The 13,263-nt window shown below is 40.2% G+C and overlaps 1 protein-coding gene across 1 annotated transcript in view; it reads right to left on the bottom strand.

Annotated features, from left to right (window-relative positions):
• Positions 1-1,651: 1,651 nt before the first annotated feature.
• Positions 1,652-13,263, bottom strand: part of TMEM47 (transmembrane protein 47) — a 35,044-nt gene continuing 23,432 nt past the window's right edge. Inside the window, exon 3 of the mRNA XM_077342942.1 lies at positions 1,652-7,015. Coding sequence (XP_077199057.1) covers positions 6,837-7,015 — 179 coding nt within the window. The 3' untranslated portion in view covers positions 1,652-6,836. The remainder of the gene's footprint in view (positions 7,016-13,263) is intronic.

Here is a 13,263-nt window from a genome sequence, read left to right as displayed (position 1 = left end):
GTGGGACTGGGAATCTGTACAGAGCAACCAGATCACTAAATATATGTAATACTGTATGTCTCTGCTTGAATGGAGTTCCTATTGTATATCAGATAAACTATATGTGTGAAATGGAGCCACTAATTCACCAATATTATAGTTAATAGGCATTATATTAATAAAATAAATAAATTAAAAAATACATTCTTATTGCTTTATGGTCATTTTAGTGCCTTTTGGGCAGAATGCTGCAAGGCAGGGAACCAGTTTACTTCTTATGGAACAACTGTGTACTATATATAGTTGCGTGCTTTCCTTTTATCTTCATAAGGAACGACATACTTAAAAGAATATTAAAACTGAACATTCAGATAGGGAGACCATAAATAGCCTTGAGAGTTCCAGATTCTTACAGGCTTTCCTGAAGCTCTGGCACTGGCTATATTTAAAGTCCCTTGGATACTTCTTTGGCAAACCCATATTGAAATAGTTATTAGAGTGGCTCCAGTGAAGTCAGCATGTCTTGATAAAGGCTACTGTATTATTTATAGAACTAAAAAAAGCAGTGAACAACGGAGTCAAAGTAGGACATTTTTAAAATGGAGACACTGTATACATATTTATTGTCTACAAAATATGAAATCATATTAGTGTCATAATGCCACCCTGGCCTCTGTCAGCTTGGCTGTTTCTCCCAACCTGGAGGTGAGCCAGCCCATGGAGGCCACTTTGAAGCAAACCCCCCCACCCCCTTTCTCCTCATTTTACACTATAGAGGAACTCTGTCTTCTTCTTGGCGTCTTTGTGGAATGCATAACTATATTGTAGCGGAGCTAACATCTGCATGTTACTTAGACTGTCTCCTGTTTTGGCACTTTGTCAGATCAACTACAGGTACTCTGGGAAATGGACTTCCCACCTGAACTTGTGTTCAGGGAGAGTTGAGTCAGAAGGTATAACTAGCCAAGCTGTCTTTTGTTCTGCATCTGCAAATTTCCATTCTAGTTGCACTTTCAGCCCTTAAAAAAACAAAACAACCCCCCCCCCCAAAAAAAAACCTGTGTCATTGCTGGCAATCAATGGCAAGCTTAACACCCAGTCTGTTGGTTGTTCATTTTGATGCACCAAGGTAGCATAGGCTTTGACCTGGGTGATCCAAGGCTATCCCATTCTCATCATATCTCAGAAGCTAAGCAGGGTTAGCCATGGTAAGTACTTGAAAGGGACACCACCCAGGAAGTCCAGGGTTGCTGCGCAGAGCCAGGCAATGATAAGCCACCTCTCTACATCTCACTTGAAAACCCTATGGGGTTGCCTGAAGTTGGCTTTGACTTGACAGCACACAAGAATTCAGACCCCTTAATTTAGGAGTCTGGGCAGAATGAAAACTAATCAGAGCTAACTTGTGTTTCCTCTGTGCATGATTTGACACTTCCTGCTATCTGGTGGGCAGACTCCGTTGGTGCCAAGATGATAGCCCCTAAGAGCAGTTCATGCATTTTAACCTCAGTGGTGCAATAAATAGGAACACTGCCAAGAATGTCTGCAGATTACAGCCTTATGGTATTTAGCTTGATACCATTTCTCTTATCTCACTATGTTTTTCATTATAGGTGACTCATAAGACTGCTTATCATACTTAATATGTATACAAATGACAAAAAGAACAGTATTCATATAACAGCATTTTTTAATTATTTGGATTACTTTTTCCACATACAACTTTATGGAAGCTACAAAAAAATTGAAATGGTAATAAAATGATAAACTGAAGGGGGGAATCTTCCTGGTTTGATTTACTTTTCATTTTTTTCAAAAATAAAAGTACAGGTACATCTTTTCCTACGACTAGCGAACCACATTCTGATGGAACGTTTCATAAAACATAGCAAACATTTAGGGGGTGGGGATATAAAAATGTTAAAGAAATGGATACCATCTACAGCATGAAGAATCAACCCTTCGTTGTTCATTATCGAAAGACAGAAATGAAATCTCTAGGCACAGTTTTAGGCTTTATAGAGGACACAGAGGCAATAGGTTAGTGTGTGCACTGTTCTGTACAAAAATAGTATGAATAAATTACATCGCTAGCCATAAGATTAAACTTCACTTACCAGTCAGCTCATTGCATGTTTAATAATATACAGTTTACATGCTAGTCCATGTATATATATGTATCTCTATATATCACTTATATTTCAAACACATAGATCTCTCTATATTTATGTCTTTAAAATGTACATGTCAAGCTTACAAAAGCTAAATGCAGTTGTGGAAGAAATTCAGGTGGTGTTTGGTCAGCCCTGGGTGGGATACTTTTCAGCTTTAAAAATACAAACCACTAGCCCTGGTGTCAGTGTAGCTATCTATCTCTCGACATATATAACATCTATTTGTATGAGCATGGGTGAATGTATTTGCAAGATAAACAATAGATGTGAATTCATCCTGCTTGTTCATATAGAGCCAAATACAACAGAGGTGGCACTAATACAAAACATTTGTAACATGTTAAAAGATGGCCTTCCACAGATACAATCCAACACAGAAGTGTTAAAATATTATTAAATATTTTTGCTTTGCTTTTTATCTGATTTGTAATAAAGTGCTGGGATGCTAAGCTTGCTGGAAATATTTACGCTTTTAAAAATAGGGGAAGGGAAAGTAGAAAGAATAAATGAGGAATGTAGGGAAAAAGAGGAGCAGAATATTATGGCAATTTCTTTTTTGTCCCTGAAAAAAGTACCAGATTAATCTCATGGAGCTCCTTAGGGCTCACCACCACCTTAGTGATTGCTAGTATATGACAAGGATTCCCTGAATTGGAACATATAGAAAATTTGAAATCCTGTAAGTTTGGTCTTATGAATAAAGTTTGTCTTGGCTGAATTTGGATCCGTACCTTTTTTTAAAAAATTGAAATACCATTGCTGGCAGTTCAGTCATTGTTGCATGAAATGCCTCACAACCTTATAGCTAACATCTCCTGGTGAAAGGAAACTATTTCTGGAAACTGAAATATCCCAGGCAGGCCCAACATGAAATTGATCATCACTATGCCTTTTCTATTATGTGCGCACCTGTTGCCATCGAATAACAGTGTTGGAAGGGATCTCCTGGGTCATCTAGTCCAACCCCCCTACACACACACACACAATGCAGCACAAATGTAGAAAGAGCGTGAACTCAAAGGATAAAGCAGCAGGAAACATTTTTTGAATCACCAAAATCACAAGAATGTCCTTAGGATTTCAATTTGTGTCACCTAAAAATTATAAAGGAAGTAATTAACCCCTCAGCCAAACTGTTTTGTGGCAGGGTTAGAGTTTGTCAGAAAGACAAAGGCCACAGTCCAAATACTATTCACCAGAAGCAAGCATCAGGCTAAAAGCCTTCTTTCTTGAAAATTCTGAACTGTGCTTCTACCTTGAGGAGCCAGTTTCCACAGAAATGAATACTATGGCTCATGGAATTTGCCCCATACAGAACTATTGAATCCTCTCTCAACTAACTCGGTAGCTATGTTTTTTCTCTGCTCTTTAATGAATTCAGCAGTGGTAACTTGAGTTTTGCCCAAAATGAAGTTGCAATATCTAATAAATTAACCAAAGATCATTTTATTTCACATATCTAAACTTTGGGTGTCCAGCCTTTAACATGGATGCCACAAATAGCACAGGCAGCTGGGGTTTGTAGCCTGTCAGGATTGAGGAACCAGACTTACGTTTCCACTGGATTTCACAGCTTCCAGAATCCTATCTCAGTCAACGAATGATAAAACCATACCAAGTGATGACAGGGGGTGAAAGGTTTCTTATCTCTGTATGACAATGCTATGCATGGAGTCATACCCATCAAACTAGTATTGCCAACTCTTTCCAAGCACTTCTATTTGGCATCCTCTGAAGTTGCATGAGATTGACTTGGGACCTTCAGCATGACATATAAGTTTTACCACTGAGATATGGGCCACTGAACTCTGAGCAAACACTAGAGTGATGCTGTACTGTGGTTGAAGTTATGGCATAATTTATATGATCCCAATTTATATGATCACATTTTAAAAATATTCTGGAAATATGAACACTGGGCTATCACTGCTACAACGTGGGAATGTCATTTTAATAAATTCCTTTAAATAAATTCCAGATCCCTTTTGAAGTACTTTGACTTTCTGGAACAAGAAGCTTCAGCCACTAGTAAATGGCCGTGTTTCCCAAAAGAGGAACAGTGGCACCCAGCCATGATGGGCAGTGGGATTCATTGAGATCAGGAAGGCCCATCCCATCATTCATAGTAGCAAGGCTTGGATGGACGGGTGTGTCTCAAGACTCACTATGGTAAGGCCAGATGAGACAAAGGTGGGATGTACATGCATCCCTGGCCACAATGAGCCATCCCTCCCTGAACCTTCATCTTGCTTTGCACCTCTCTTTGGCCTGGAGTATCCCTGGCAGAAGGGTGGCCCCTGACTTGGGGTGGCACCCTAGGCCATCAGCCCACTGAGAATCTTCCCAGTGGCCTTAATGACCAAAGCATCTCTGTTTAGGTAGCATAACAATGGAAACTCTTAACATTCTTCCCGCTGTCCCTCTTTGCCTGGATTTAGAATTACTATAAAATTTTATTTTGTGCTGTCAGCTTTGCCCATTATCCACAATTATGGTCAGCATCTTTTGCAGAGTTAGGGTGGGGGGAGATGACAGTAAAACTGTCTTATACATATAGTGAAAAATCACCATATGTGCACATGTCTTATCCTGAATATATGGGATTGTTATATCTCCAACAACTTTGTGTGAGGGGGGAGCATATTGCTCCTTGCCATATATATATAGTTTTGTGCAGGATCATTAAAATAAAATCAATATTTCTTTGACAGTAATAGCATGTTATAAACATATTTATGGTTTTGTGTTTTGCAGAATACCCTTTCCTTCTCTCTGTATGTGATTTGTGATAATTAAACATCTATTATTTTGATGAGGTCATAATTTTAAGAAAGTCTGTAAAAATATTACAGATTAACTGTGCAGAGTTGCACATAAAACTTTGAAGGACTGTGCTCTCAAAGGAGTTCCACGTTAGGGTACATTTTAATTTCCATATAACAAAAATAATTATTTCTAAATTTTATCTATTAGAACTGTATATATTGTACAAAAATATTTTCAGAAGTAATTGAAAATACTGAAATTAGCTGGTTGTAAACAAAAATAAATTATGTAGTGTAACTTAAAACTTCTGCCCCAAATCAACTTGGGCCTTGAAGACTTTATATAGTCTCTTCAAAATCTGAAGAAAAAAATTAACAAGCTTTGATATATGTAAAAATAACTTCCAGTCAATTCATTACATTTAGTGGAGGAAAATAATAGTACAATGCAAATACTATACTAACACTTCATCATTTTAATAACTAGGCTTCTGATAGTCTCCTCTTGAAAAAGAGACACTTGTTGAATTTGTATTTATTTATTTTGAAAATATAGCTATAGCAAGCATACTTTATTTTCGGTGGCTGTAATTTCCAGTGAGAAATTCTTATTTTTTTATTTGAAACTTACCAAGTATTAATATGCTTGACCTCCTCCAGAAACTGATTAATCACAAACCATCCTGTGGTTCAAAAGTGCCCTTTGAGAGACCTATTCTTCATCTATTCCATCTTGACATTATATCCTTACAGATGGCTCCATTAAAAAAAAGAATAGCAAATAAGGTATTCACCACACTGATTTTTATACATATTTGTATCACCATCATAACATCTGTGCCTAACTAGCATTACATCATGATCTCTAATTTTACAGTGGCACAGCACGATTGGCTCAACACCTTTCTAAAAACGTATTTGTTAACAGTAAGCTTTAGACCAAGCAGTACGAGAATAAAAATAATTAAAATATTTCAGTCCCACCCAATACCCAGTGACAGTTCTTGAAAGTCTAGATTCACTTATAGCTTTTGCTGCTATACCTTCCATTATCCGGATTCACTTCTCCTTTGTACAGCAATTTAAAAACCAATAAATGTTTTGTATAAAAATAGTTGGGCTTGTTGCATATGGTAATTTTACTAGAGTGTTTTGAAACCAAAATGTGCTCAGGACAAATGCTGCTCATGCATGAATTCTTTTTCGTCTTTAGTTTTCTTAAACAACTGCTCCAGTGTCCTTCTCCATGTTATTTCCGGTACTTGGTTACAGCTGAGACGTAGTGTCCGACCACATAATTAGAACAATGCGTTTCCAAGTCTTGTCTTCCTGATAGACCACAGATGATTGGAAAATGAAGATTGCCAGTGCATAAACTTGTAGGGTCAGGAAACTCTTGAATGTACTTATTAGGGGAGCCATTAATCTGTCATATTCACTGTTCTTACCATCTGACATTGGAAGTTTATTTTTATTTCAGCAGGAATCTTGGAAGGTCAATGCATCAAGTGGTGTAAACTGTTTACCCAGAAAATCTGTTGAATCATGTAAAGATATCCCTACACTGTTCTCATGCCAGCAGCTCTCTTGTAGGCTATACCAAATTCAGGCATTGCATTTTCACTCCAGCTTGGTTGCTCATACGACTGCTGTTGCAACCTAGTGCTGAGAATTGAGAGTAATGTAGCAGCAGCACACAGTATTTGCCTATGAATTCATCAGCAGGTATAATCTTTGTAGTTTTTTTTTTTCAGGGGTTGTTAAAAAGCTACTTGAAGTAACTGTAGCCAAAAAGTAAATGGCTGATAAATCAACAGAGGGAACTGCTTGATACTCTACAAAAGTACTAAAAACACTGAGTTAGAAAAGACAGAACAATCCTTGTTTTATTCCTCTTATTTGTTTTAAGCAGCTACCTTCAGTAGTAGTCTTCATAGTTCTTAGGGTTTAGGCAATAAAGTATGGCACCCCCAAATGAAAATATAGTTGCACCCCAAGCTAGGCCATAGCCCCAGTTGAACTCATGATATATTCTCAAGTTGACTGTTTCAATGAACTTGATTGGATAAAGAACAAGACTGCATACCTGAAGAACCACTGAAAGAAAAAGGGGGAGGGAAGCCATATGTCAAATTTGAAGTTTCATCAATTTGCTTACAAGAAAGCAAATACTAATTAATCACAATACTTTTGAAAAAACAACCAGCATTTTTTAGACTTGAGTTACATGTTTAGAAACAGTACGTGGTAAACCCTTTCTGTCCTGTTTTATCATATTGCAATTGATGGAATCACACATTTTTGAATAAACTTTCTGACATCCAAATGTTTCTCAATAACATCCTAGCTTTGAATATTCAGGGAATCGCCCAAAATCCCGCTATCAGTTTAGGGATTTGGGTTTAGCATGATTTGGGAAGGCCAAATTTTAAATGCATCCACAGCAAGCCAAAGAGTTGATCGCATGGAGAGAAGTCTCTCTGCAGGATCGGCTTGGGCTGTGTGGGAGGGCTGGTTGGAATAAGCCCTCTCTGTACAGCCCGGCAAACAGCTGATCTGCAGAGAGCCATACAAACAGCTAACCCCACAGGGAGGCTTCTCTCCTTGCAATCAGTTTGGCCTGTGCAGGGAGGGTTGGTTCATATTATACCTCCCCACACAGACCAAGTTGATCTCGCAGAGAGACTTCTCTCAGTGTATCAGATATTTGTCAGGCTGGGAGGGGAGGGCCAGTTCAAACCACCTCCCACAAAGTATGACAAACAGCTGATCCATGCAGAGAAGAATCCCTATGGGATCAACTCAGGCTGTGTGAGGGGTGTGGTTAGAATCACCATGCCCCACAGAGTTCACCAGTTGGCATTCAGTAGTCCCTTTTGCTTTCCCTCACTTTCCAAGGGGAGGGAATGAAAGGGGGAGTTTAAATGCCTGCTAACCATTTAAACTTGGTAGCTGACTGATGTACCATTACATTTAAAACGCTGGCAGACATTTCAGGGCTCCCTTTTAATTCCCCCATCTTCCAAAGGGAGGGAAGTGAGAAGGATCAGTGAAATAGGGAAGCATTGATTCAGGAAACTTGAATCACTTGAATCAAAAGATGAATCCAATTTGGGGTTTAATTATTTGGTTCCTGAATCATGCTTTGGGTTAGGAAATGCCAAAAATAAAACCCAAATGAACATTGATTCTTTTTTTTTGGGGGGGGGGGGGCTCAGCTTTACCAAATCACACACCTCTAGTAGTAACACAAAGAAACATTCAAACAGCAGTCTGTCACCTGCAGCACACACATATATGGTCTAGAAAAGTCAGCAGCTTGTGATATTTCTGAAGTTAAGTTCTAATGTTACAGGAACATTCCTATGTTAACTTCTCTGGAAAGTATCCTATTGCAATGGAAAGATGTACTATAGGAACACAACAAAAAGAGAGTCCAATAGAACTTTTAAGACCAACATTTATTGGAATCTACAGGAACACAGTCCCTTTAATTTCAATTTATATAATTTTTACTCATTTCAGTAAAGCTTGAACATAGTTCCTCGTGGAATATATGGTTTCTGTAAAGAAAATTTAGTCTAAACATTATATAGCCTATGGTGGTGGATCCCAACCACCGGGCCGTGGTGCCGCGAAGGCCCCGGCACCGGGCCGTGGCTCCCTCTCCCCGCCCCCCCCGCAGTAAGAAACTTCCCAGGCTGCAAGCAAATTGGCTGCAAAAGCGGTCCATTAGCTTGCGGCCTGGCAAGCTTCGTTTTGTGGGAGGGGGGGAGAGGGACGCAGGGCTGTGCATGCACAATGTGCATGTGTGGCAGGTCTGTGCAGGCGTGTTTGCACCATGCACAGTTGCAAATGTGCATGCACGGCAGTTTCACCCATGTGCACATGCGTGAAGTGCCGTGCATGCGCGTTTGTGGCCGCACATGGTGCAAACACGCATGTGCGGACCTGCCGTGCATGCGCTTTGCACATGCGCAGCCGCACAATCACCCTCCCCACCACCACCAGTCCGCAGCCTTGGAAAGGTTGCGGACTACTGGTCTATGGAGAACATGGTATTCCAAATATACTGCATTGTATATAAACATATTATAGGAATGGGGCAATGGCATATCTAAAGGTTCTAAAAGTAACAATCTCCTATTCCTTCCCTTTTTTACTTTGACTTTTTTAACAGTTCAGTTTTTCTTGAGAACAAGAGCTTACATGACTAAACGAGTAACTTCTGTAAATAGAACATAATGCAATAAGAATAAAAGATAATGAAGAAATATAATCCATAGAAAGTTAATATACCTTATATGATTCCTTATAATGAAATGTATTAATTACTAACTAATTACAAAAGAATTCAAGTGGAATTGTGTATTCTGTACCTATAACCCACAATTAATAATCTATACAATATAAAAGAGTGTGCACACTTCCGATGATGTGTTGAACATTCTAAAGCCTCCAGGCAGAGCTCCACCCACACCAGGAGGATTTGGAACATTCATCACCTACTCCCCCAACATTCACAAGCCAAGGTTGCCTTAATTGAGCTGCCCCCACATTACAGCTGATAATGACTGATGCATGAAGGTATTTAAAGAGAGTGGGGCCCCCATGTTACAGTTAATAATGACAGCCCTACAGCTTTCATTATCAACTGTAAATGGTGGCCCCCTTTAGGTACTTCTCTCCAGACTGCAAGGGTAGGGAGAGTATTTAAACAGAGTTGCCCTTGTGTTACAGCTGAAGTTTATCAGCTGTAACATGGGGGCTGCTTCCTTTAAATACTTTCCCCAAACCTTAGAAGGTAGGTCCCCGTATTACAACTGATAATGACAGCTCTGCAGCTGTCAATATTAACTGAAACATGGAGGTATTCCTTTTAAATACTTCCCCCCAACCTGTGAAGGTAGGTGGGAGTAATTAAAGGGAGTGGGTCCCCATTTACAGCTGAGAATGACAGCCCTGTGTCTGTCATCAGCTGCAGTATGGGGCCTTCTCTATTTAAATTCTCCCCCAAAACGTAAGGCTGGGGGGGGGGTGTATTTAAGGGAGTAGCCTCCACATTACAACTGATAATGACAGCCATGATGTTACCCAGCAGTGTGTTTGCATGGATTGGAGGTTTTTCACAGGGTGGCCAGCCTCCAAGTGTGGGCTGGCTAGCTCCCACTATTCAGATGATCTCTCGGCAATAGAGATCAGTTTCTTGAGAGAAAAAGGTTGCTTCAGAGTAGGATTGCCAGTTCTTGGTGGGTGGAATACCTGGTAACATTAGGGTTGGAGCTGGGAGTGGGATTTGGGGCAGAGAGGGACCTCATTCCCTCCAAGTTATGGAGTCCACCCTCCAAAGCAGCCATTTGCTCCGTCTCTGTCACCCAGAGATGAGCTAGAATTCCAGGAGATGCATCCCTACTTTGGAGGATGGTCTCTATGTTTTTGTACTTTGCTAAGGTCCCTCTTCAACCCTGCCTTCTGCAGACTTCACATCCAAAATTCTCAGGTATTTCCCCATCCAGATTTGGCAACCTACCCAAGCGCATGATTCTTCTAATTGAAGATGCCTGGGATTGAACCTTCAATCTTCTGCACACCAAACAGGTGCTCTACCACTCTACCAGGGATCTTCGCATCTCTTCATTGAAGATAGTTTACCAGGGATCTTTGTGCCTCTTCCATGAAGATAGTTTCAAGAGGATCCCTCCCCACAACCTGTGAAGGTATGGGGGAGTGTTGAAATTGAGCATGGGCTACATAATAGCTATTACATGGCCCATGCTTCCTTTAAATACTCCCCCTAGCTTGCAAAGGCAGGGGGAAGCATTTAAAATAGTGGGCAGCCACCTACAGCCCTTTTAGTTTTTTGCTCAATGGGCTTTACTACTAATGATTAATAGTTTATATTCCAGCAGAATCCATATTCTAATCTTCCATGGTAGAATGTAGCAATCCCCTAATGCTAAGTGGTGAAATATGTGTTTTTTTATAGTAAGTAATCTTTTTGTAATAGCCCTAGTTTTATTGATGTTCTGTAAAGCAAAAATGCAGCAGACAGAATGCTTATTATGTCCATAGGACAACCTAAAGAATCCCTATGCACCATGCACAAGAACTTATGGAGTCAGTAGGCAGAGTATTGGCTCTTCTTGTAGGAGATAGATCGATAATGCTGCTCAACTAACTGACAAGGCTAATAGTGGTTATGAATGATATTATCAATATGATACTATGGAACAAAGTTACAATCAGCCTTAGCCACTATGGAACAAATTGATCAAGCAATGGAATCAGCTCAAAAATATGTACTGAAGTCTATATGAAAGATTCTTGTTCTTTTCCATGCAACTATAACACAGGTTTCTCTGGATTTCAGTTTTTTCTCTTATGCTTTTGAAAATAAGCTCTATTTATTCTTCCCATATACTCCAAGTCTGAGTTGTTCTTAATCAATGTACAATACTGGACTAAATGAGGGCAGACAGACTAGTCTAATCCAAACAAGAAATAATAGAAGGAGATACAGGGAAATTCCTGCTAGGGCAGATATAACACCTAACATGTTCACAGCATCTAGATGCAGCAGAACTTAGATTTTCATATGGTAGGTGAGACTTCTATATCAGCTTTTTATGTGCATCTAATGTTCACATTACCATCATCGTGGTAAACCATCATTGTGATTAACTTTGAAAAATCACAAGAACCACTGAAGCTGTCTTATACTGAATCAGTCCTTTTTGGTCCACCATGACCAGTATTTTGTACTAAAACTAAAAGGAAGCTTATAATGTAGTATAAGCTTTCATGGCATTGTGCCCGGTTCATTCATCTGATGAAATAGTCTCAAGCCCACAAATGTCTGTGCCGTTTGTCTTTACGTCATCACACAAAAAATTTCTTTTGATATAACGTAGCCAGGACTTCCCTGTGGCTGCTATTGACATGGCAGCAGGCAAGCAGGAGAAGGCGCAGAGGGGGAAAGGCATGCTGCATGAGGGTTGGGTACACATCCCTGGGGATGAATACAACAGCAAGGGACCTGGGGCCAGCAGGTGCATAGCTCAGGCTTCCAGGGGGCCATTGAGTTTAAAATGGAGTGGTTGGCTGACCACATTATGCAGGCTTCTACCCCCATGCCTCTTGGAGGTAAGATGATGAAATGTTAATAAAGCTGTGGCCTGTTTTTAAAAGCCAAAGAAACAGAGTGCATGCCTTCTTGAGCCCACAATGCCCAGCCTGCAAGTCAATAGCTTCTATAACTACAGTAATTAAACTATTTACAATCTACGCTCTCATATGCACAATTCCACACATTCTTTTTGCTTGAGCAGTTAAGAATCATAAAAAAGCCTAAAAGGCCCAGACTTTAGCAGTCTTAATCAACCCCTAATTCCACTCATTTGAAGGTGTCTGAAAGGCCTGTCTAGATCCTATTATTGGATATTAACAACAGAGGAAGTCAGAGAAGTTCAGTAGTCCATCTAAACTTGCTGCTCTCACTATCTGCTGTTAACTTCTGCTATTCTCTATGATAATCATATCCTGCTTTTGTGTGAGTTTACTATAATTCCTGCTGATTCCAATGAGATTTGTTCCTGAATGACTACAGGAAGAACTGCAGTTTACAAAACAGTCGGCAGTTTTTATTTCTTTCTGCCCACATTGAAGAGAGATCATTTTCTACTGGCAACTCTAAAGAAGTTTTAGTGCCAGCAAAGTAGTAATAGCCAAAACTTAAAGAGATTAGTACCCACTTCCTTCCAAAAGAAAAGGCCTAAAAAACAAGGGACAATGAAATCTCTCCCAGATCACTTTGCTACTTGCTTTGAGGTTCTACCACAAGCATCCCCGAGGTTCCATGATGCCCACCAACAACCTTCCTGGAGCCTGCCAACTGTTTTAGGAAAGTGGGCAGGGCCAGATTGGGCTTTTGTCCAGCAGGACATCTGATTGGCCTCTGGAGATCTTATAGGCCATGCAGATTTGTTTAAAAGTTGTTTTGCATCAGCTATTGACATGTAGGAGGGCATTTTGGGCTCAAGGAAGACACACAAACATTTCTGTTGACTTAAACAAGGCCACTGCTTTATTAATACTCCACAGGAGTGTTGGCACAGCATGGAAGAGGGAGCCTGACTTGCAGTCAGAAGACCACAAGAACCCAGACCACAGCAGTGCCCTGGGGCCATCCTGGTTCCCCTGCCAGGAATGTGGGTCCCCTTGTTGCTGGATTGCCACCATAGGGAAGTGTCCACCTGGGGTACCAAGAGGAAGCACCATTTCCCTTGGTACCACCTCAGGCCACCTGGCACTGGGGTGCCAAGAGGAGGCACCCACCTCCTTCTTGT

This window comes from Paroedura picta, chromosome 6, assembly GCF_049243985.1.
Source record: "Paroedura picta isolate Pp20150507F chromosome 6, Ppicta_v3.0, whole genome shotgun sequence".
In the NCBI taxonomy this organism is placed as follows: domain Eukaryota; kingdom Metazoa; phylum Chordata; class Lepidosauria; order Squamata; family Gekkonidae; genus Paroedura; species Paroedura picta.
The sequence above is the reverse complement of the archived record's forward strand: the minus strand, read 5'-3'. Positions and strand labels throughout refer to the sequence as shown.